At 45.7% G+C, this 24,207-nt stretch overlaps 1 protein-coding gene across 10 annotated transcripts in view; it reads left to right on the top strand.

Moving 5' to 3' along the window:
- The window catches only part of ABCC5 (ATP binding cassette subfamily C member 5), a 90,041-nt gene that overhangs the window by 62,396 nt on the left and 3,438 nt on the right, over window positions 1-24,207 (top strand). For 8 of the 10 annotated variants that reach the window (XM_036243763.1, XM_036243761.1, XM_036243766.1 and 5 more), the window contains 13 exons: window positions 140-242; window positions 2,429-2,613; window positions 3,007-3,153; window positions 3,445-3,574; window positions 5,399-5,552; window positions 5,642-5,770; window positions 9,250-9,436; window positions 11,013-11,102; window positions 13,584-13,773; window positions 17,603-17,762; window positions 21,639-21,717; window positions 22,984-23,097; window positions 23,747-23,911. In XM_036243763.1, the coding sequence (XP_036099656.1) occupies window positions 140-242; window positions 2,429-2,613; window positions 3,007-3,153; window positions 3,445-3,574; window positions 5,399-5,552; window positions 5,642-5,770; window positions 9,250-9,436; window positions 11,013-11,102; window positions 13,584-13,773; window positions 17,603-17,762; window positions 21,639-21,717; window positions 22,984-23,097; window positions 23,747-23,911 (1,833 nt within the window). Of the gene's footprint in view, window positions 1-139; window positions 243-2,428; window positions 2,614-3,006; window positions 3,154-3,444; window positions 3,575-5,398; window positions 5,553-5,641; window positions 5,771-9,249; window positions 9,437-10,697; window positions 10,839-11,012; window positions 11,103-13,583; window positions 13,774-17,602; window positions 17,763-21,638; window positions 21,718-22,983; window positions 23,098-23,746; window positions 23,912-24,207 lie in introns of those variants that run through there. The other 2 variants (XM_036243762.1, XM_036243770.1) reach the window with 2 other exon arrangements.

Raw genomic sequence — 24,207 nt, 5'->3', positions numbered from 1 at the left:
AATGAGTATAGGTAGCCTTTTTAAGAAGTTGAATGTATTTCTTTTCAAGAATAGCAGCAGCTTGATAGATGATTGTCTCGTGTATCTTGTGGATGTTTGTCTGAATGGCCATATCACTTTTTTTTTTTTTAAATATTAGATTAATTCAAAAAAGGAAACCAGTGGTTCACAGAAGAAGTCACAAGACAAGGGTCCTAAAGCAGGATCAGTAAAGAAGGAGAAAGCAGTGAAGCCAGAGGAAGGTAATGAACTTTTCTGAGACTTTAGATTTGTCATTAAAGTATATCAGAAATTATGCCATGTGGTAATCCATGATGTTTGATAACATTGTATTGTTGTAGATTATCTGGCCTTATATTCCTGAAATAACAAAGTTCTTCTATCAGGAGACCATGAGGCACCTTTTGTGTGCTTAAAGGGCAGGCCAAGGCCCTAAGCATGGCCCTCGATCCTCTCTCTTCCTGTGCAGCATGGGGTCATAACTGAGTCATCCTGAGTATGTAAAAAGGTTAGAGGTATAGAAGTATACCGTCCTTTTTTGACTCACCTCTGCTCTTTAAAAGTTAATACCAAACAAAGCAGAGGTGTTCCGGCTCCAGGAATGCCTGTGTTCTGGGTGGCTCCCTGTTCAAATGGCACACTCCTCGGAGGTTGCCCCAGAGCTGTGGCCAAGAGTTACACCAGGGTTTTTCCTCCCTGACTTTCCTTACCTAGAGTCCTGTTCTGTCAACACTTCCTCTTACCAACTGATAACTCCCAGCAAATGCTGGGAGGTAAAAAAGCAATTTCCAGCCCTGGCTGGTTTGGCTCAGCGGTTAGAGCATCAGCCTGCGGTCCAGAGAGACCCGGGTTCGGTTCCCGCTAAGGGCATGTACCTTGGCTGCAGTTTGTCCCCGGCCCTGGTTGGGTCGTGTGGGTGGCGGCCACTCGATGTGTCCCTTTCACATCGATGCTTCTCTCTCTCCCTCTCTCTCCTTCCCGCTCTATCTGAGTGAAAAATGGAAAGGTGTCCTCGGGTGAGGATTAAAAAAAAAAGCAATTTCCAATACTTTCGGTGTTTTCACCTTGGTGAATTTTAAGCTACATGACAGTTTGCCCCCCTCCCCACAAAAAAGGAATGCAGTCCTGTCTTAAACTTCGTTCTTTCTTTCTGTTTGTTTGTTTGTTTGTTTATTTGTTTGTTTATTTATTTATTTATTTATTTATTTATTTATTTTTGTTATCCTCACCCGAGGACATTTTTCCATTTTTTGTTCAGATAGAGTGGGAGGGAGGGAGGGAGAGGGAGAGACATTGACATGAAAGGGACACATCGAGTGGTCGCCACCCGCATGACCCATCCAGCCCTGGGACAAACCACAACCGAGGTACGCACCCCTAGGGGGAACCGAACCTGGGTCTCTCTGGACCACAGGCTGATGCTCTAACCGCTGAGCCAAACCAGCCAGGGCAAGTTCTTTCTTTTTTAAAAAATAATTTTTGTGAGTTGATTTGAGCCAAACTGTCAACAATTGCTGATAAGCAAAATCTCAACACATTGAGATAATGCTCCAGAGAATAGCAGTTTTGCACCTTAAAAATAATTTTAAAAAGAAAGCTCTCTTTCTATTGTGTCACCTCCTCACCTGAGGTCTTGCATCTGGGACACTGGGATGCATGGAAGAGGCCGCTCGCTGTCAGAGGTGGCTGGACTGGCCACCCCAGGCCCATCTAGCCCAATAGGGCTGAAGTCAGTCCTTCACACCCCTGCAGCCCATTCCCCTGAGAGGTTCTTGTCTGAAGGGTAATGTTCAAATACCTCTGACAGCACAGCAGTCTAATCGACCTAATCCCTTGCCACTGCGCCGGCACACGTACTGTTCCAGCCATGCCGACTGGGTCTGTATTTACTGTCCTGCCGTTTTCCCGCCTCTGCTGGTGTGCACATTACCTCCGCTGCCCGTCGTTTCCCCACCTGCCGACTCAGGCTCACCTTCGAGGTGCAGTGTGGACTACACATAATGTCTTCCCTGAAGCCTCACTGTTAAACCACCCCACAGTTCCCCCAAGTAGGTTAGCTACACCTCCTGGATGTTCCCACACTGCCCTGCATCTAGCTCTAGCATTGTGTTAACACACTGTGTTAGAATTATGTGTTTATTTATCTGTCTGTCCTACTAGACTGTGGAGGGATCCTCAGGCAGATCTCAAGGGCAGGGACCTGGTCTTACTTGTTTTCACTGTTCCAGGGCCTCATCCTGGGCCTGTTTATAGGAGGTGCTTAGTAAATGTTAAATGGATGAATGAATGCTTCTGATAAATAGGAAATTATTCTGATCCAGAGCCCTGTGAAACTATAGGCTCACTTTGACTTTGTTCTTCTATAGGTGACTTTGTTTTGGAAAATAGCTTTTTCCTTCTGAATTTGTGTTTCTTTTTTTTTACCTAGGGCAGCTGGTGCAAGCGGAAGAGAAGGGGCAGGGTTCAGTGCCATGGTCAGTGTATGGTGTCTACATCCAGGCTGCTGGGGGCCCCTTGGCTTTCCTGTTCATTATATCCCTTTTCATGTTGAACGTGGGCAGTACTGCCTTCAGCAACTGGTGGTTGAGTTACTGGATCAAGGAAGGAAGCGGGGTAAGGTTACTCATTAATGGGAATATTTTATGTCTAAGAATATGGCCATCTCTCTATATTCCCTGGCTGTTCTTAAGGAAACTAGTTTTTGATTAAAAGATGCAATGAATAAGGGTCACCCAGATGAAAAAGATGAGTCCCTACTGTGACCTCACAAGATAACTTGCTCCCTGACCAACTCAAGAAGTGGTAGTTTATCAGTAGCACACCTATGGGCTGTCTGCCCTCATCCATTAGAAAAGAGAGACGGAGAGGGGCAAAGCCCTCCTTGTGTTTGCCACACCAGATTCCAGAGTCATTATCCTGCCCCTCCCGTTGAGCTGAGAGTGACCCTGAGCATGGTTCTTGGCGGTTCTTAGGCATCGTGCCTCATAGAGCCTTGCTTCCGAACAGAACACCACAGTGACTCACGGGAACAAGACCTTGGTGAGCAGCAGCATGAAGGACAACCCTCACATGCAGTACTATGCCAGCATCTATGCCCTCTCCATGGCTGTCATGCTGATCCTGAAAGCCGTGCGAGGCGTTGTCTTCGTCAAGGTATGCGGTGGTGGCTTCTGCTCCTCCTCACCCTACTGCCTGGCCGGGCTTCAGCATGGCCTCTCTCTGGGTCATTCTGAGGAGGGGAGCTCCTTTGAGACACAGTGGCCTTCACTGGAATGACCTGTATCCCATTAGCCTCGGTCTTTTCCTATTAGTCACCTCATTGCTCCGTGGCCGTTTGCCCTTCTCCAGTTTGGGGAGTGGACATCCTGTGGGGTTATGACCTGTGGAGCAGGAACTGAGTCCCTGGGTCTCTGGGGCCTGACCACTTGGCACTCTGCTCCTTAGGGCACACTGCGAGCCTCCTCCCGGCTCCATGATGAGCTTTTCCGAAGGATCCTGCGAAGCCCGATGAAGTTTTTTGACACTACCCCCACAGGGAGGATTCTCAACAGGTTTTCCAGAGACATGGATGAAGGTATTCCTCACCACTTGCTCACTGTGCCCTCCAGCCTCCTAGAGGACATTCCCTGGTAATGCAGCTGTATCCAGCCTTGTATTCTGAGACCACAGTGGCTGCTGGTGTTTGGACCAGGAACATTTTAGTTTTGGCATTTTCTCCAGGTCACAACTTATAGTTAGGCAAAGGACCCATCTGATTTTTCACCTTTCATCTAAGTTTTCATTCAATCTTATTTAACCTGAAAAAAAAAAAAAAAAAATTCAGAGGATTGAGTTAGTATAAAGGCTTTGGACTGGGGGCATTTGAGATTGAAAAACATATATTCATTTCAGAGGTAGTTTCTTTGCTTTCTGAATGCCTGAGCCTCTGGCAGGTTTTCTGGATGCTGCATGGTCTGTGCCAGCACCAGAACTTAAATACTTCCCAGAGCCCAGACTGCTAGTAACGCCACCTGACATTCATTGAGGCTTCCTGTGTGCTGAATGTCCTACATGCCTTGTCCTGCTCCTTACCACAGTCCTATGAGGTGGGTATTGTTTCACCCACTGAATACATGAGAAAGGTGATGTGTAGAAAGGTTAAATAACTTGCCCAAGATTGCGCAGCTATTGCATAAGAAAGTGGGAATTGAGCCCAGATCTTTTTTTTTTTCTTCTCTTGCTTTTTAGAGAGAGAGGAAGGGAGAGGGAGAAACATCGGTGCGAGAATGAAGCCTTGATTGGCTGCCTCCAGCACACTCCCTACCAGGGATTGAGCCCGCAATCTGGGCGTGAGCCCTGACAAGGAATCCAACCAGCAGCTTTTTGGTGCATGGGATGACGCCCAACCAACTGAGCCACACTGGCCAGGGCAAGCCACACTGGCCAGATCTTTTTGACCCCAGAGCTAATGTTTTTACTGCACTGTTACTGCCTCTGTAGAAGGAGTTTATTTCAGATGTTGATAAGCAATGTAAAACCATGGGCACAGGCAACAAGGGCTCAAAACTATCACTGATATGCAGAACTGATGCATGACACACACACACAAATGGAGAAAAGACTGAAATTAAAAAAAGTAAGTGGTATCAATATAGCTGAGATTTGCATAAAAATACTCCAATCTCCCCCCACTCCAAAAATACGGTATAGGGAGGAGGTAGCCAAAAAGGAAATGGAGAAAATGTTGATAACTTTTTGAGTTTCTGTATTCTTTTGACTTTTGTGTATGTTTAAAACTTTCCGTGATGAGAACTTTCTTAAATGTTAATAGCAATTCATTGTTTTTGGGTGAGAATAAAGATTATGTGTAATCTGTTTTGCACATTTATTTTCAAAATATTTTATAACAAGCATATATTACTTTGTAAAGGGGGGAAATGTTTAAAGGGGTTGGGCAACAGTGAACCAAAGAGAGGGCACAGGGGAGAAAGAATACTTATGTTTTCTTTTTATCCTCACCCGAGGACATTCTTGCATTTATCCTCAGATAGAGTGGGAGGGAAGAAGGGGGCAAGAGAGAGAGAGACACACATCGAGTGGTTGCCACCCATATGACCCCAACCGGGGCCGGGGACAAACTACAACTTAGGTATGTGCCCTTAGCGGGAACCAAACCCGGGACTCTGTGGTCCACAGGCCGATGCTCTAACAGATGAGCCAAACCGGCCAGGGCAGAATACTTACATTTTCTTGAGACAAGAAAAATTAGATCAATCCGGTATCTAGTTTTTTGTTTTTTTTAATCAGACTGTTGAAAAGATAGCACACAACTTTTTGTTTTTGTTTTTCATTTTGGGTTCCATTTTTCCTGTTTGCGGATACCCACAGCCTGACGCTTGTTTCTTTACGGTTCCCTTAGTCGATGTGCGCCTGCCCTTTCAGGCTGAGATGTTCATCCAAAATGTCATCCTGGTGTTCTTCTGTGTTGGAATGATCGCAGGGGTTTTCCCATGGTTCCTGGTGGCAGTAGCACCCCTCATCATCCTCTTCGCAGTTCTGCACATTGTGTCCAGGTAAAGGGGAAGGGTTCGTGTCTTCCAGCGCAGACGATGGAGCCAGAGTTGCTCTCTACCCTCTGACCCAGAACTCGTTCTTTCTCCAGGGTCCTGATTCGAGAGCTGAAGCGTCTGGACAATATCACACAGTCACCTTTCCTCTCCCACATCACATCCAGCATACAGGGCCTTGCCACCATTCATGCCTACAACAAAGGGCAGGAGTTTTTGCACAGGTTAGTGCTGAGGGCCCAAAGGGCTCAAAGAGACGCCAGCATCTCTGAATTTAATCAGAGTCCAAGAGGTCTTCCTTGGTCAGAATAGGGGATTATAAAGCTCATTACTAAGACAACTAGTGATTTAATTGTCTCTGATTAAAATTTACTTGCTTGGTGGAACTCCCTTCTGAGCAAATGAGAAGACAAAAACATAGATTTGGAGTCTTTTGGCTTTCATTCCTGAGTGGCCGTATTTGATGGCGTTTTGCTTTTTTTTTTGAACAGTTAAAGATAATTATTGATTTTAGACTGACATTTTAATTAGTTGAATATTGTTTATCTGAGACATTTATATACCTAGTCGTTGTCGAGATTTGTATTAACAAGAGATTGAAACTAACCTACAGTCCTTCAACAGAGGACTAGTTAAAGGAGCTATGATATACTCATAGAGTGGAATATTATGTGGCCCTTAAGAAACATGAGGCAGCCCTGGCCAGTTTGGCTCAGCGGTTAGAGCGTCGGCCTGCGGTCCGGAGAGACCCGGGTTCGGTTCCCACTAAGGGCATGTACCTCGGTTGCAGTTTGTCCCCGGCCCTGGTTGGTTGTGCGGGTGGCAGCCACTCGATGTGTCCCTTTCACGTCGATGTTTCTCTCTCTCTCTCTCTTCCTCTCTCTCCCTCCCACTCTATCTGTACAAAAAATGGAAAAATGTCCTCAGGTGAGGATGAAAAAAAAAAAGAAACATGAGGCAGCCCTGGCCGGTTTGGCTGCTCGGCGGTTAGAGTGTCGGCCTACAGTCCAAAGAGACCTGGGTTCGGTTCTTGCTAAGGGCACGTACCTCTGTTGCAGTTTGTCCCCGGCCCTGGTTGGGCCGTGCAGGTGGCAACCACTCGATATGTCCCTTTCACATTGATGTTTCTCTCTCTCTCTCTCCCTCCCACTCTATCTGAACAAAATATCGAAAAATGTCCTCGGGTGAGGATAAAAAACAAAAACAAAACATGAGGCAGCTCTAAAGGTACTGATAAAGGTACTTAGAATGATTTCTAAGATATGTTAGTGAAAAGAGCAAAGTACTGATGTGTGTGTATGCTATTCTCCCTTGTAAGTGTATATGTATATGTAACATTTAGAATATCTCTGAAAGGATGCACAAGAAACGAATAGTTGCCACTGGAGAGGAGAATGGGATAGCTGGAGAATGGGCAGGAGAAAAGCTGACTTTCATGATAAAACCTTTGTACCATTTATTTATCTTAATTTTTTTTTTTATCCTCACCTGAGAATATTTTTTATTGATTTTTTTCAGATAGAGTAGGAGGGAGGGAAGGAGAAAGAGAGAGAAACATTGATGTGAGAGAGACACATTAATTGGTTGCCTCTCGCATGACCCCAACCAGGGCCAGGGATCGAACCCTCAACAGAGGTACGTACCCTTGATCAGGAATATGAACCTGCAGCTCTTGGGTCCATGGGCTGATGTTCTAACCACTTAGCCACACTGGTCAGGGCGATGTTTGTACCTTTTAAATAGTCTGTCCTGTGAAAATATTTTCTATTCCATAAATTAAGTAATTAATTTTTTAAAAGAAAATCTAGAGTAAAAAGATTAGGTTAAGCAACTCAGAAAAATAACATTAACTTTCAGTGAAAAAGATTAAAATATACTGACTATGTATGTGTGTGTGTATATATATGCTGGAAGGAAATGCAACCAAATATTAACTCCGGCTTTAACTGTAGAATTACTGGACTTTTGCATTTTTTTGCATTTTCTAATTTTCTCTAAAGAGCACATATCTTAGTGTAAGGAAGAAATGTGATTTTTTAAAAAAAATTCTTACTCGAGGATATTTTTCCATTTTATCTTCAGACAGAGTGGGAGGGGCAGGGAGAGAGAAACATCAATGTGAGAGAGACATCGATTCGTTGCCTCCTGCACGACTCCAACTAGGGCTGTGGACTGAACTGCACCGAGGTACGTGCCCTTGACTGGAATTGAACCCATGACTCTTTGGTCCGCAGGCCAGATGCTCTACCACTGAGCCAAACCGACCAGGGTGTGATTTTTTTTTTTTAAAGCAACACACATTTGCCTGGAAAGACTTCCTGCTCTGGAGTCCTAGTTGTGTGTATTACCTGAGCCTTCAGATGCGTCTGATGTGCCCTCCAGGACCCCTAGTGATTAGTAGTGTCTCCTTCCTCCTTCGTTGGCAAAGGTTGCCTACTATTTTTTTTTTTAATTTTTTCTTTTTATTGATTTTAGAGAGAGAGGAAGGGAAAGGGAGAGAGAGAGAGAAACATTGATGAGAAAGAACATCGATTGGCTGCCTCCCGCATGCCCCCCCACTGGGGATTTGGCCCACAACCTGGGCATGTGCCCTGGCCAGGAATCGAACCGGCGACCTCTTGGTGCATGGGTTGACGTTCAACCACTGAGCCACACTGGCCGGACATACTTTTTTTTTTTTGCTATGGTTTAGCTCATGGCTCTTTGTTCTGTGGCCTTGGGAAACAGGTGTCATTCTGCCCAGTAATGGTGTGTCAGCAAACAATTTCCACTTTGCCTGTCAGTCTGAGAGTTTCCTTTTCCTGGCCTTGGGCCATTTCTGCAGTTTGCCTTTATAACCTTTCTTTCTTTGAGAAAATGACATATTTCTGACGTTTAGTTTAGCACAGCCTCTTTATTTGGTCTCCTCCCCCCATGTTTCCCTATGCTGTTAAAGTAGGTATTTTCCCCCAACAGCTTGAATACATATATTTTTTTTTATCCTCACCTGCATTTATCTTGAGATAGAGCAGGAGGGAGAGAGAGAGGAAGAGAGAGAGAGAAACATCAATGTGAGAGAGACATGTTAAGTAGCTGCCACCCACACGACCCCAACCAGGAGTGGGGACAAACTGCAACCTAGGTACATGCCCTTTGCGGGAACCGAACCCAGGCCTTTCTGATCTGCGGGCCGACGCTCTTTTTTTTTTTTTATCCTCACCCGAGGATATTTTTCCATTTTTTTGTACAGATAGAGTGGGAGGGAGAGAGAGGAAGGGAGAGAGAGACAGAAACATCGATGTGAAGGGACACATCGAGTGGCTGCCACCCGCACAACCAACCAGGGCCGGGGACAAACTGCAACCGAAGTACATGCCCTTAGCGGGAACCGAACCCGGGTCTCTCCGGACCGCAGGCCGACGCTCTAACCGCTGAGCCAAACCGGCCAGGGCATGCGGGCCGACGCTCTTACTGCTGAGCCAAACCGGCCAGGGCTTGAATACGTTTCTTTGAAAGGGTAAAACTAGAAAACCCCGTGTCCTCCTATGTGTGTAGCCTGAAATACTCCGCACTTCTTAAGTTTTCATATTATTCTCCTAGTAACAAACAGGAGGTACTTAAGTATTAGCCCCCTGGTCCATAATTCACCAGAGCTTTGCCATCATCCGTGACCAGGGTCTGGTGTTACTTTATTTGCTTATTAGTTGTTCTGCCTTTCTCATAGGTACCAGGAGCTACTGGATAACAACCAGAGTCCTTTCTTCCTGTTCACTTGTGCAATGCGGTGGCTGGCTGTGCGGCTCGACCTGATCAGCATCGCCCTGATCACCACCACCGGGCTGATGATCGTTCTCATGCACGGGCACATTTCCCCAGCCTATGCGGGTCTTGCCATCTCTTACGCTGTCCAGGTCAGTCTCCAGGATGCGGGCATCACCTTTGCTCATTTGAGTCCTTCCTATACTGGCCTAGGAGAGGTATGGTCGGAGCCTCTGCCCTAAGCCACATTTTACCTGACTCCTCGAGCATCTTGCAGACTGCTTTTATGGTAACCATCTGGACTTGGCTGGGGCGGGAGGATGGGAGAGAGTGATATATAGAAATAAAGGGATTGAAGTCTGTTGCATGTGTTTAAGAAATAGATGCTATTTCTTTATAAAGGTGCTTTTGAAAATGGTTTTCTAATAGTAGGTTTATCTATTCACCATCCTGTCATCTCTGGCCTCTTTGTAGTCTTCTAAGAATACTGCATCCTCAGTATGCTTCTTATATGTGTTTTGTTTTCAGGCCCCTGCTTTTCCCAACACTGTTACAGGGTCTTTAGGGTCTTTAGTTCAAAGAACAACTGGGAACTTGAGCTCAGACTAGGTATTTGAAGATGTTAAGGAATTATTATTAATTATTAGATGTCATCATGGTAATCAGTAATGGTATTGTGTTTTTTTGTTGTTTTGTTTTTGTTTTTTTATCCTCACCTGAGGACATTTTTCCATTTTTTGATCAGATAGAGCAGGAGGGAGAGAGAGGAAGAGAGAGAGAGGGAAACATCGATGTGAAAGGGACACATCGAGTGGCTGCCACCCGCATGACCAACCAGGGCCGGGGACAAACTGCAACCGAGGTACGTACCCTTAGCGGGAACCGAACCTGGGTCTCTCTGTACCGCAGGCCGACGCTCCAACCGCTGAGCCAAACCGGCCAGGGTGGTATTGTGTTTTTAAAGAGTCTATATTTTAGAGAGATACACGCTTGAGTGTTTATGGATGAAACGATAGGATAGCTGGCTTTGCTTCCAAATAATACAGAAAGGTGGGGTGGTATAAATGAAACAATATTATCTGTCAGTTGACAGTTTTTTAAGATGGATGTTTGGTACATGGGAATTTATTATACTGTCCTCCTCCTCTTGTATATGTTTGGACATTTTTCCATATTGGAAAGATAAAGAAGTAGGCAAAGGAAAGCCGAGAAGAGATATATATCGTCGCAGATTCCCAGAGGTGGCTGCCCACGTCGTTCGGACTTACTTGGTTACTGGATGGGCAGTAACAGAATCCTTAGTCTGCAGTGCACTGTCTGCTCAGCCTTACTTCTCTCAGCTGACTTTCCCGGAAGCATTCCCACTAGCTGCTCCCAGGTGATACGCACCTCCATTTGCCGTGACTGCCACAGCAGGTGCAGGTGCACATCGGGAGCCACAGATACATGTTACTGGACATGCAAAGATGGATGGAAAGCCTTTGGATACAGGAAAGTTGGTGCCAGCAGTACCGCAATGCCAACTGTGTTTTGGAGAATTACAGATGATTTGGGGTAATAGGCCTTGTCTTAAATATTCAGAGAATGGCTCAGTTCCTAAAACCAGCTGCAGTATGTGTCCAGTTCTTAGGATTGGGTTTGGTCCCCTAGATGAAGGAGGTTTTCTAGCGTTGTCCTGGCATGTATTGATAATGGACTCTCTCTTGGATTTTTGCTTTCCATTGTCAGTTAACGGGGCTGTTCCAGTTTACTGTCAGACTGGCTACTGAGACAGAAGCTCGCTTCACCTCAGTGGAGAGGATCAACCACTACATCAAGGTCAGACTGCGACAGGCCTTGTACTGTGACCTCAGCCTTCGTGGAGGCGTTTTACCTTTTCACGGCCTCGGGTGGACATGCAAGGAGGCAGCATGTCTTCTCTGCCTTCTCTCATCCCGCAGGGGAAGACCAGCAGTCTCTCCAGCAGGCGTGGAATGGAGAAGAGAATTAGCATAAGATTTGCTAAATATATTTGTGAATCGTGTGATTGAGAACTTAACGTTCATCAGCTAATGTCCAAAATGTTCCAAACCTTGTTAGTTCAGTTAAGCTGACCAATGTAACATTTTTCTTACACTGTGTAAAACCATGCATTGTTTTCAGTCTTCGTCTGGTTCACTTGTTCTTAACCAGAGATGGCTGTCAAGACTCCCTCTTGCACTTTAGGCAAAGGCAGATATGGGCCCCTGGAGGTGATCCTGGTGCAGTAGGTCTTGGGGGGGCCCTGGCTTCTAAAGTTTTAAAAGCCCCATAGATAATTCTAAATTGCATTCATAGTTTAAAAACCAGTTAGGCCCTGGCTGGTTTGGCTCAGCAGTTAGAGCGTCAGCCCGCGGACCAGAGAGACCCGGGTTCAGATCCCACAAGGGCATGTACCTGGTTGCAGTTTGTCCCCGGCCCTGGTTGCGGTCATATGGGTGGCGACCTCTCAATGTGTCTCTCTCATGTTGATGTTTCTCTCTCTCCCCCTCCTTCCCATTCTGTCTGAAGATAAATGCAAAAATGTCCTTGGGCGAGGATAAAAAAAAAATTGTTTTTAATAAATATATAAATAAAAACCAGTTAATTTAGTTGCTACCGAGACTACCTAGCTCTTCCCACCTTCCCTTAGTCACCCTGCAGCCTTGCCATGGGGCAGTGTCTTGCTAGTGTCCTAGTTGGAGCCCTGAAAGCAATTTTCTGTAGAAAGAAGTAGAGTTGTCAGTAGTTAGGGTTCTCAACATTTAACTCAGTTCTCGGGAGTTACTTATCTTATGAACTGCTGGAGAGTTCAGCAGCATTGATGTTGTTGTTTACATGGGAAAAGTACTTTCCAAGCTCCAAATAATGACTTACAAGCATAGTGTTGAAAAACTACCCTTTCAGTTGAGAACTAGTGTGCTATGTAAACTATATTTTTTGTTGTTTGTTTTGAGGATATTTTTCCATTTGATTTTTGATAGAGTGGAAAGGAGGGAGGGAGAGAGAGAAACATCTATATGAGAAACACATATAGATTGGTTGCGTCCCATTCACACCCCAACCAGGGCTGGGGAATGAATCTACAACCCAGGTATGTGCCCTTGACTGGGACTCAAACCCGAGACCCTTCAGTCCATGAACTGACGCTCTAACCTCTGAGCCAAACCGGCCAGGGCTGAACTACATTTTCTAGCAGAGACATGCTCCACGGACTCGTTTTGACAATGAACCTCATTAGTCATAGGATATTTCTCAAACTTACAAGTGATTATCCTGGGAAAGAATGGCACATAGCAATCTAATATAATCTGCTAATAGCTTACATTAGCCTCTTTGCCCAGTGCTCTGGTCTGTGGATGATACATGGGTGTATGTACAGATGTGTAGTGTTGGCTTAAATCTCAGTTGGTGAGAGTCTCTTGCTGGAGAGGTCAGGGTGGGTAGTCAGCTGTGGTATAGCATGAACCCTGCACAGACTAATCATATTTCTGGGGACACTGCCAGTGTCCGACATGGATGCCTGTCCCAACACGAGACCCTTCCGGCTTGGAGTTTTAGACTTCAGTCTCCACCCCAGAGCACTACAGACTCTGCCCTTACTTCCCTCTAAGCCCCATGACTAGTTGCCAGAAAGTTTTAAAACTTTGGGAGGTTTGACTGTTGGTGATAAAATTACAAGCAGTTACATTAAACACAGAGTGTTAAAGCTGGAACAGATTTCCAAGATTAGCTAATCCAGTCCCCGCAGTTTGCAAATGAGACCTGGAGGACAGAAGTGACATGTCCAGTCACACAGCCGTCAGAGGCAGAGTTGGGATTAGTGTGTGTCTCCCGCATTGACTGGGACACAGCAGAATGCCAGGATCTGATTACATGTTCCATAAATATTGTTACCTTTCTTTGCGTTTAGGCCAGTGGTTTTCAAATGGTGCAGTCCTGTTTGGAGTGGGATATTTGCAAAGAATTCCAATAAAAACTGCTGGGTCGAAGAGGAAAAGAAAGCCTCGTGTTCCCCACCCTTGGCCTCCAAGGCAGTTTTGTGGAAGAATTCCTTAAGACAGGAGGCAGTTTAAAGGTCACTGCCCTGCCCCAGCTGCTGCTTAGGAGTAGCCACTGTAGACTTAGTGGCCATTGTACTCTGCCTCTTTCCAAGCATCAACAGCCAAGAGAATCTTTCACAGCAGGGACCAGGGCTCCAGCTGCCTCTGTGTGGCAGCTATGGGTATCCTGGTTTAACTTCTCATGACAAAGCCTGCAGAATCGGGGGTCAGTCTGAACCTGCCACTTCTGTCTCCCCAGACTCTCTCTTTGGAAGCACCTGCCAGAATTAAGAACAAGGCTCCCTCCCCTGACTGGCCCCAGGAAGGAGAGGTGACCTTTGAGAGTGCAGAGATGAGATATCAAGAAAATCTGCCCCTGGTCCTGAAAAAAGTGTCCTTCACCATCAAACCTAAGGAGAAGATTGGCATTGTCGGGAGGACGGGATCAGGTGAGGACACTCCGGGGCCCCTCCGGAGAAACATTTGAGCCTGTGGAGTTAAGTCTGGGGCCCCTGATGGCTGCTTGCTGGATATCACTCTCGTCCCTTCAAACCAGGTCCCTTGTAGACGAGGGAGGAGTGTCTCAGGTCTCACTGGAACCAGTTTTCTAGGGTTATTTTCAACCCTGCTTTTCTAACTTACGGCTTTTTCTAATCATGAAAGTATACGTTCTCACTGCAGAACACGTGGGTGGTATGGGAAATTACCAAGGGAAACACACCCATAACTCCACTACCTGGAGATAATTACTGTTAACATTGTAGTGGATATCTTTCAGATGTTTTCTATCAACAAATATGTTTACGAAAATGAGGTCATTTTGCACTCACTGTATCATGGCCTGCTTTGAAAACCACCAAATATTTTCCATGTCAGTTAATATTCTTCAACAGGATTTCTATGCAGCATGATATGAAATTCTATTTTATGAGTCACTGCAATGTATATTTCATAAGCTCCAGTCGGAGGGCAGTGAGGTTGCTGCCAGTGTTTCACTGTCCTGGGGAGCACTTTCCTGGGGAGCACTGCAGTGAGCATCCGATTTCCGTCAGGTCCTCGAGTGTTCAAGGTCTGTGTGATACATGCCAGTGTAGCCTCACGTTTACCAGAGGCTCACCCATCTCAAATAACTGTGTTCCTTTGAAGACATATTATTTTCTTTCTGTTCTGATTGTCAATGGCAAAAAACCAGAGAATCGGCCTTCATTTTAGGCATTTTACTTCACTCTTATTCTTAGAAATGTATTATATATTTCCTTTAGGTTTCTAGGGTCAGGACTTCAGTAATTTATTTCTTTCCCTCTTTCTTTCCTGAAGAATGTTTCAGAGATTGCATCCTGTCTCCTTTTACCCTGTTTACCCTTGTATAAGAGGTCTCTCTGGGTCAGTTCTCATTAGCTTTCTCGGCTTCATGCTTCCTTTTCACCAAAACTCTTCTAGTTTTTTTTTCTGGCCATTAAAAACAACAAACAAACAAACAAACAAACAAGCAACAAAAAAATTTGCATCTTTTCTGGCCAGTTTACTTTTTTTTTTTTTTTAAATACGTTTTTATTGAATTTTTAGAGCGAGCGAGAGAGAGAGAACCATCAATGTGAGAGTGATACATCAATTGGCTGCCTCCTGCACGCCCTCTACTGGGGATTGAGCCTGAAACCAGGGCATGCGCCCTGACCGGGAATTGAACCAGGACCTTTCAGTCCACGGAGTGATGCTCAATACACTGAGCCATACCAGCCGGGCCTGCCAGGAAGAAAAGAAAAAGTCATTTCCTACTCCCTGTTTGAAGGAATTACTTCAAATCAAAACAAGACACTGCCTTTAGGTATTTTGCACTGGCAAGAGAATGCTGAGCCAGGGAGGGGACTGTCCCCAAGGCCCTTACTCTGCTCTCTCCCTCGAACTCCCTGTAGTACCCTGGCTCCCAGGTACCTGCTCTCCTGAAAGCTCTGACTGCTGTCCCTTCCTGTGACTGCCCTTTCGCACGAGGAAGACAGACCAAAATTTTACCAGACTTGATTAAACCATAAGTAGTGACAGAAGAGAAATAAAATAATTATAAATATCCTGACTTACAAAGTCTAGACTCTATTCTTAAGCTTCTTCCAAGGCTCATAGACCCTGGTCCTGATGTAGTTGTGAGGACTTTGTTGCCTCTTTGACCAGCACATTCTATCAGAGGTTCAGAGAAATACCAAGTCTCCTGGTCCAGGTGTTCCAAACCGAGGCATGTTTTGTTAAGGTGGAACCACTTAGTCTATTTATTTGAGCACTGTTCCCTTCTTAGCTTGGATCTTAAACGACTGCCTTGGCCCTGAGGGAGAGTCCCCCTCCCCTTCCTTGTATCTGGGTGAGGGACCACCCACTCGTCCTCCAACCCTGAATAAACGCCTCCTTCAGAACTATCCTGATACATGGGCTCGGGTTCTCCAACTTATTCCTGGTGCATGGAGATGAGGAGTCCTGCCTTGGGAAGGTGGACATTTCTCCAGGTTCCCATTAGGGGACAAATATGACCACAGGGATGTGGCTGCAGATCCTGGGGCAAAGCAGGATATTTGTACCCTCAGTGACCACTGAACAGATGATGTCATGAGGCTCTCGTGAGAGGCCTGGCAGAGCGTGGAGACATGAAGAGGGTCGATGTTCTCCAGCCAAGGGAATGTGGTCTAACAGCTGAAGACCTGTGGTCCTCAGTCTAAGCCATGGGTCTGAGCACAGGAAGGTAGAAAAACAGCACTTTGTCAAACTCTCTTTTGGGGGGTGGGGCACTAGATAGAGCTATTTAATGACAGAGTAGTTTCAGTTCTGAGAATCTATCTTAAGGAAATCATCTGAGGTAGGAGCGAAGTTTGAGCACTGACATACGCCATAACATTATCATAGTTAGTTTTTTGTTTTTGTTTTTTTTTTTAATTTTTATTCCTCATCCGAGGATATTTTTCTACCTATTATCAGATAGAGTGGGAGGGAGGGAGAGAGAGACAGAGACAAACATCGATGTGATAGAGCCACATCGACTGGTTGCCTCTCGTATGACACAACAAGAGCCAGGACAAACCTCGACCGAGGTACATGCCCCTAACTGGAATCAAACTCACGACGCTGCAACCGCTGAGCCAAACCGGCCAGGGCTATCATAGAAAGTTTTAAATAAACTACATGTCCAATGTTGGAGGACTGGATAAATAAGAGTACATCCATATGATGGATTGTATTGCAGCCACTAGAATTTTTTTTTTTAATCCTCACTTGAGGATATTTTTTCATTGATTTTCAGATAGAGTTGGGAGGGTGGAGAGAGACATTGATGTGAGAGAGACACATCAATTGGTTGCCTCCCGCACGACACCAGGGATCGAACCGCAACCAATGTACATGCCCCCGACCAGAATGAACCGAGACTCTTTGGTCTACAGGCCGACACTCTAACCACTGAGCCAAACTGGTCAGGGCCAGTCACCAGAATTTTATCTCGACAAGTCAGTGATATGAGTGCATGTTTGTTATGTTGTGTTAAGTGGAAAAAGCGATCACAATGTTGTATAACTGGTATGCTCTGCCCTCTGAGAAAAGGACTAAAGGGAAACGTGTCATCAATAACAGTAGTGATTACGAGACATTGACATTATCGTTTGGAATTACTTATATAACTTAATATGAAGGTTCAAGGAAGAAAAGCTGTTCTGCTTGTCACCGTGACACTGTAATCGCCCAGACCTGCCTTCCTGCCAGGTTCTGTCCTGCCAGAGTCACCACGGCCACTCATTCACTCAGTCCAAAGCCTCCTTCCCGTGCATTTTACCCCAAGCCTCTTCCACTCCCAAGGCCTTGTCTTGTTTCTCTCTCAGCTACGTTAATTGGGCAGAATAGAGAAAAGACCACTTCCTCTCTGGTTTGCCCCTAGCTCCTTGGCTTCTTGCATAAGACCTCTGTTCTCACTTTGCTGAGAAGCATTATACACTGTGTACCTGTTCCTAAGAAGAAAAGGAGCCGTTTTTCCATTTTACTCTCATGAGTGTATAGTGGTTCTTCCCATTCCGTCTCAGGCTGAATCTGTGTGATTTAAATGCATATGCTTAGTAGCTCAGGAAAGTTCATCATTTTATGTGTGTGTATTTTTTTTTTTCCATTTTTGGCTATCATTTTATAATTTTCTGAGTTAATCCATTGAAATAATGATTACATAGAAATAGAAAAATAGATTATTTTGCCCTGAGAATTAACCAGTTTCATAAGTTGCTGATGAGCTACTTTTCTGCATGTCTTACTCATCAGGGAAGTCCTCCCTGGGGATGGCCCTGTTCCGCCTGGTGGAGTTATCTGGAGGCTGCATCAAGATCGACGGAGTGAGAATCAGCGATATTGGCCTTGCTGACCTCCGAAGCAAACTGTCCATCATTCCTCAAGAGCCAGTGCTCTTCAGTGGCACTGTCAGGTGAGGACCTGAGCGCCATCTGCTCTGTGCCTCATCAAGGCCAGGTGGGCATGTTAGCGCCTCCACCTGGGACTGAGGTCCAGTGACCTCCAGTTTGGTGCTTTTCCCACTACACGGAGTGCGTCCTGTTGCAGAGGTACGGGGCAGCTCCACTGTGCAGGACGCCTCATTAACAAACGAGGCCCGAGGCCCTGCAGCAGGGAGGTGAGGAAGTCAGAGAGATTCGGTGTCAGATCTCTGCTTTGTGACTTTGGACAAGCTACTTGACCACTCCTAAATGTGTTTCCTCATCCATAAAATTGGGATATTGTTAAGACCTGTTGTGAAGATCGAATAAATCCATACAAATTATACAAGCACAGAGCCCAGCAAGTGATGAGCATTCAGTAGATGGTAGCAGCTATCACCAGCCTCATCACCATCCTTCTCCGTCCTCCACGCTGTTCTCTCTCCTGGGTGCGCTCCAGGTTGCCATTCTAATGATGGTTTTCAGGCACGTTACTGCTTCTCATGTTTTTCTGTTTTGCAGTATTTCTCCCACCTTAATACTCTGGAATGATGCTTCTCTCTGCTAGCATGCCAAAGATAAAATTCTTCTTGACCTATTAAAATAGTAACTAAGGCCTGGCCGGTTTGGCTCAGCGGTTAGAGTGTCCGCCTGCGGTCTGGAGAGACCCAGGTTCAGTTCCCGCTAAGGGCGCGTACCTCGATTGCAGTTTGTCCCCGGCCCTGGTTGGTCGTGCGGGTGGCAGCCACTCGATGTGTCCCTTTCACATCGATGTTTCCCTCTCTCTCTCTTCCTCTCTCTCCCTCCCTCTCTGTCTGTACAAAAAATGGAAAAATGTCCTCGGATGAGGATAAAAAAAAAAAAAATAGTAACTAAGAAGGAAATGTATTGAACTCCATTTTCTTTCCTTATAATTTATCCTACTGTTAGCCTTAAGCTTTGCCTCCTAAAAGCATTGGGTTTCTATAATTTGTCTATTCCTATTCAAGTTGCTTCTCTTTCTAAATAAAAACAGTTTTAACTGCATAGTCAACTAGATAAGACTTCTTTTAAAAAATCACTCTGAAAGTAATATTACCATTTCCTCTTTAATTTTTAGCAGTTTCCAAAAAAAAAACAAAAAAACATTGCTACTAATACAGTTTCAAATAACCACAGGCTGTGTTCACGCTTGTCTTAAACACTGGGTCTTCAGCCCCGCCCCTTTTCTTTGGAAATGGCATTTGAACTCACTCATTCAGGGAGGTTTGGTAGATAAAACTGAATTCTCACCTACTTTCTTGTAGGGTCAACACTCTTGGATGTTTTTATTTTGGCATTTTTCTAAACTCTCTGAATTTGGATATGCACCCCAACTGGGGATCGAACCCACAACCTAGGTGTGTGCCCTGACCAGGAGTCAAACTGGTGACCTTTTGGTGCACGGGATGATGCTCAACCAACTGAGCCACACTGGCCAGAGCTAGATCTCTCTACATTTAGATGCCATGGGAACACCTTTGAGAATAAAATTGACTATAATTTTTGGCTCAGGACAATGCCATATTTTTCTTAAAAATTTTTTTTTAATCCTCACCCGAGGACATTCTTGCATTCATCTTCAAATAGAGCAGGAGGGAGAGAGGGAGGGAGAGAGAGAGAGAAACATCGATGTGAGAGCAACACATTGACTGGCTGCCACCCGCACAACCCCAACCAGGGCCGGGGACAAACTGCAACCGAGGTACATTGCCCTTAGCGGGAACCGAATCCGGGTCTCTCTGGTCCGTGGGCCGATCCTCTAATCACTGAGCCAAACCAGCCAGGGCTATTTTTCTTAATTTTTATTTATTTATTTAAAAAAATTTTTTTTCCTTTATTGATTTTAGAGAGAGAGGAAGTGAAAGGGAGAGAGAGGAAGTGAAAGGGAGAGAGAGATAGAAACATTGATGAGAAAGAACATCGATTGGCCATCTTCCGCATGCCCCCCACTGGTGGTCAGGCCCACAATCTGGGCATGAGTCTTGGCCAGGAATCGAACCAGTGACCTCTTGGTGCATGGGTCAGTGCTCAACCACTGAGCCACACCGACTGGACTATTTTCCTTAATTTTTAAATCATCACTTGGAAGAGAGTTAGGAAATAAGGCATGCTTAACTTCAGACTTCCCTTGAATGTGCGGCCACCAAGAAGCCTGTGTTCGTTTCACAATCTTACCGCACCATGTGGGTCTGGATTCAGGGGCTTCAGGGTTCAAGGTCAAGACCTGGCCTGCTGGCGTGTGCAGCTGGTGTCTGTAGATCGTCGTGGGAGCACAGCTTTTGTGGGAGTTGGGCCGTTTGTTATCAGCTCCAGAGACGTGTGTTACACGTGTGAGATGTCACCTCACAACAGCCTTTGGGAGTGGTATTCTTTTCTCCCTGCCTTGCACATGGGGAACTGAAACATAGCGTCATCAGGCTAACTTGGCCAAGCGCACACCATTGTAGCTGATAGATATGGAGGACGCAGCAGTCTGGCTCCAGAGCCCTTGCTTTTACCAGGGTCTCTCAAGTACAAGGGTGTGTTGAGTACGTGTGTGCCACGTGCAAGGAAAGCATATGTGCAGAGGACAAGAGGCACAGGAGCAGGGTCAGGAAAGCCTCCCGGAGATGGCCCCGAGGACAGGGGCGTGCTGTGCCAGCCCCCTCCTCCGCTCGGGCAGAGCTCCTCGGTGATCACAGCCTGCCTGCGTCGGCACGCCTGTACGCAGTGACCCCAGTGTGGACAAACGTGGCCCAGAGCGGAAGTTCTCCCAGAGTGTTCCCATATGCCAAACACGACTTGTGAGCAAAGCAAATTGTACCCAATCCCTTTCAGATTACTAGATTTATAACCATCATGTTTAGATTGAGACCATACACCCCAGAGTAGTGTAACACCCCAATTTCCACCAAATATCTGTTCCACCACAACTCTACCCTCATCCTCTGTGACAAAGAGCTTGTGGTCCTATCTTTAACGTTTCAAAAAGTGCCTAGTCCTGTTCTTTTGGTATCCTTGATCTCCAAGTGGCAGATTCTGCGGGGACAGTAAACAGGAATGGTCCCCAAGCTGGTTTTCTGAACCAGAAGAAAGGAAATTCTCCCCATTCAGCTCCCTGTGCTCTCAGTCCCCGCTGCCTTTCTGCTGGACCAGCTGCTTTTCCTGGTCAGCTAGCTGTCTGCGGGTCCCTGCTCTCACCCTGGTGCCTCGGGAAGGAAGAGGGCGTTCTCCTTTGTGTACATAGAGAAAGATGTATTTTAACAATGTGTATATGCACAGAAAAAAAACCTAGCATATATGCCAAAATGTAACAGTTTGTTTCTAGGGGTCTGATTAGAGATAATTAAAACATGTATGGTTTGTGTTTTGTGTATCTGTATTTCTTAATTTTTCTATATAACTGCTATAAAAGTTAAAATAAAGTTTTATAAAGAAGAAACTCTTCTCTACCTTGGGCTGGTTATCGAATGAGCCATCTGTTACCATAGGGGGTGAGGGCCTCTTCCCAGGCGTGTTTAAACTGTTACCCCAGAGAGCCTTTTTTTTTTTTTTTAATCTTCACCCGAGGATATTTTTCCATTTTTTGTACAGATAGAGTGGGAGGGAGAGAGAGGAAGGGAGAGAGAGAGAGAAACATCGACGTGAAGAGACACATCGAGTGGCTGCCACCCGCACGACCAACCAGGGCCAGGGACAAACTGCAGCCGAAGTACGTGCCCTTAGCGGGAACCGAACCCGGGTCTCTCCGGACCGCAGGCCGACGCTCTAACCGCTGAGCCAAACTGGCCAGGGCACCCCAGAGAGCCTTTGCAGTGCGGCCGCCTTACATGGTGGATCACAGAAATTCTTCTTATGTTTCTGCCTAGATCAAATTTGGATCCTTTCAACCAGTACACTGAAGACCAGATTTGGGATGCCCTAGAAAGGACACACATGAAAGAATGTGTAAGTAAAGAACTGAGGGCGAGCTTTGCTGGGATTTCAAGAGAAGAAATGCAGCCACGCTGTGGTCACTCCTCAGCCTGCCCGGCTGCCTCCGTCCAGCCTGGTCTGTCCCTCCACCTCCAGGATGTCTGTGGAAGACCACTTAGGTTTTTGTTTTTTTTAAATCCTCACCCGAGGATATTTTCCCATTTATCATCAGATAGAGTGGGAGGGAAGGAAGAGAGAGAGAAACATCGATGTGAGAGAGACATATCAGCTGGTTGCCTTCTGCACGACCCGATCAAGGCCAGGGACAAACCATAACCGAGGAATGTGCTCTTGACCGGAACTGAACCCGGGACTCATTGGTCTACGGGCTGATGCTCTAACCACTGAGCAAAACCTCCAGGGCATGGAAGAGCACTTTGGAGCAGGGCTTCCCAGGCATTCCATAAAAGGCATAAAAGTTTATGTTTTCTGACTCCACCCCCCCACCCACCTATGATTATATTGCCCTTTTTACTATCCATCGATTGAGGAGATATAAATGACAGCCACTCAGAATTCAGTAATGCTTTTAAATTAATTTCTATTTTATTAATCATAACAGTATAACATGCTTTTGAAGTATCTGTATATGTGCAAGAGCTACATCATTTAATGCAGAGAGCATGCATTATGCCCATGGATTCACAGATCTCTGGGTCGCTCAGCAGGTACCCTCCAGGGGCCACAGTCTGCAGAAGGATTCCCTCACCTGCCAGAGGGTGTCCATGCCCCTGTTTAAGTCAAACTCAGGATCCTCTGTCCTAACTCAACTAGATCAGCTCTGCTTTATCTCTTTTAGACTGAGGTTCCTCAAATAATTTCATTTGAAGAATAGGTTTCATAGCTTACAAAAAGAAAAGTTTGACAGCCATGGGCCTACAGCAATTTTATTTACCTATCTCCTGTTGCATGACCATATTTTCAGTGGCACCCAAATTAGGGCTACTACCTGCCGGGATTTGTGGACATGAAAATATTGGAATTTCTGAGACATCTTGAGAGTATGAGGCTAACAGAATAGTATATTTGAAATAGGGACTGTCCCAGAAAATGTGGGTACTGGTACACATGGTCATTATGCCTGCACCTTCTTTCCACATGAACCAGGTTCTCAGTGAGTATTCCTTCTTCTGTTTCAGAATACTTGATCTTTGCCACTGGTTTCTTGACAAAATTCAGGGTTTGTTTTTTCAAACTTTACTTTTTCATCCTTCTAATTTCTGCTTTCTTGCTCCCTAGATTGCTCAGCTACCTCTGAAACTTGAATCTGAAGTGCTGGAGAATGGGGAGAACTTCTCAGTGGGGGAACGGCAGCTCCTGTGCATAGCGAGAGCCTTGCTCCGCCACTGTAAGGTGAGAGGCGGGCCTGGGGAGGGGCGTGGCCGGGAAGAACAGGTAGGTGGAGGAGCAGCCTTTCTTGTGCACTAGGTCCGAAGGCATCCCTGCCCCCCCCCTGCCCCCCTTTCCAGAGGTACTTTTTAAGCCAGAGGTGTTTCTGAATTAACCCACACACAATTTGGATATATGGGTGGGGGGGATTTTTTTGTTTGTTTTTATTTTTAACTTCTCTGAGCCTTCAGTTTCCAAGGGTGACTTTTGTTTCTAGCCAGTGAGTAGTGGTAGTGCTGGAAACCCTAGACTTAGGAGATTTTAAAACTGCGAAAGATGCCCAGGTCATCAGACCCAGTCCCCTCATTTTAGAAACTGGAAGAGGGAGGTCAAGAAAGATGACTGTATGTGTTTGGAGTCAGAGAAAATAGGGTATTTTGTTAGATGAATATTATACGAATACCCTTTTATTTATGGAAATCAAGGCAAACATACAGGTTTGACGTTACAGCAGTTCTAAACAAAACAGTATTTTTACATATGTGTGTAGCTACTCAGAAAAGACAATACATGGTGTAACATTCAAATGCTAAAATACATTTTAGTAAAACCTAAATTAACCGGAATGCTTAAGGAATGGGCTGAGTCCCCTTTCTCCTCTCTCCCCCGGCAGATTCTGATTCTAGACGAAGCCACAGCTGCCATGGACACAGAGACAGACTTACTCATCCAGGAGACCGTCCGAGAGGCATTTGCCGACTGCACTATGCTGACCATTGCCCATCGCCTGCATACAGTCCTAGGCTCTGATAGGATTATGGTGCTGGCCCAGGGACAGGTACTGAGCCCTGAGGGACCTGGGCTTGGCATGTGGACTTGCTGGGAGGATGGGACTGATTGGCCTCTGAGCGTGGTTCTGAGCATTCAGAAAAGCAGCCACAGCAACTCTGGTCGCTTTGGAGGGGGACACAGCCCCTCCCAACAAGGGACTGAGTTAGAGGCAGTCTTGGATTCTCCTTTTGCTTTAACTGCCTGTTCTTTTGTTGCTTGCAAACAGTAGCACTCTGACTTAGGTCAGAGAGCAAGTTCAGTTAGAAATTAATTCACGTACACTAGAGTCGCCCAAGGCGTATT

The sequence above is a fragment of the Molossus molossus genome, unplaced genomic scaffold (assembly GCF_014108415.1).
Source record: "Molossus molossus isolate mMolMol1 unplaced genomic scaffold, mMolMol1.p scaffold_m16_p_5, whole genome shotgun sequence".
NCBI lineage: Eukaryota > Metazoa > Chordata > Mammalia > Chiroptera > Molossidae > Molossus > Molossus molossus.
The sequence above is the reverse complement of the archived record's forward strand: the minus strand, read 5'-3'. Positions and strand labels throughout refer to the sequence as shown.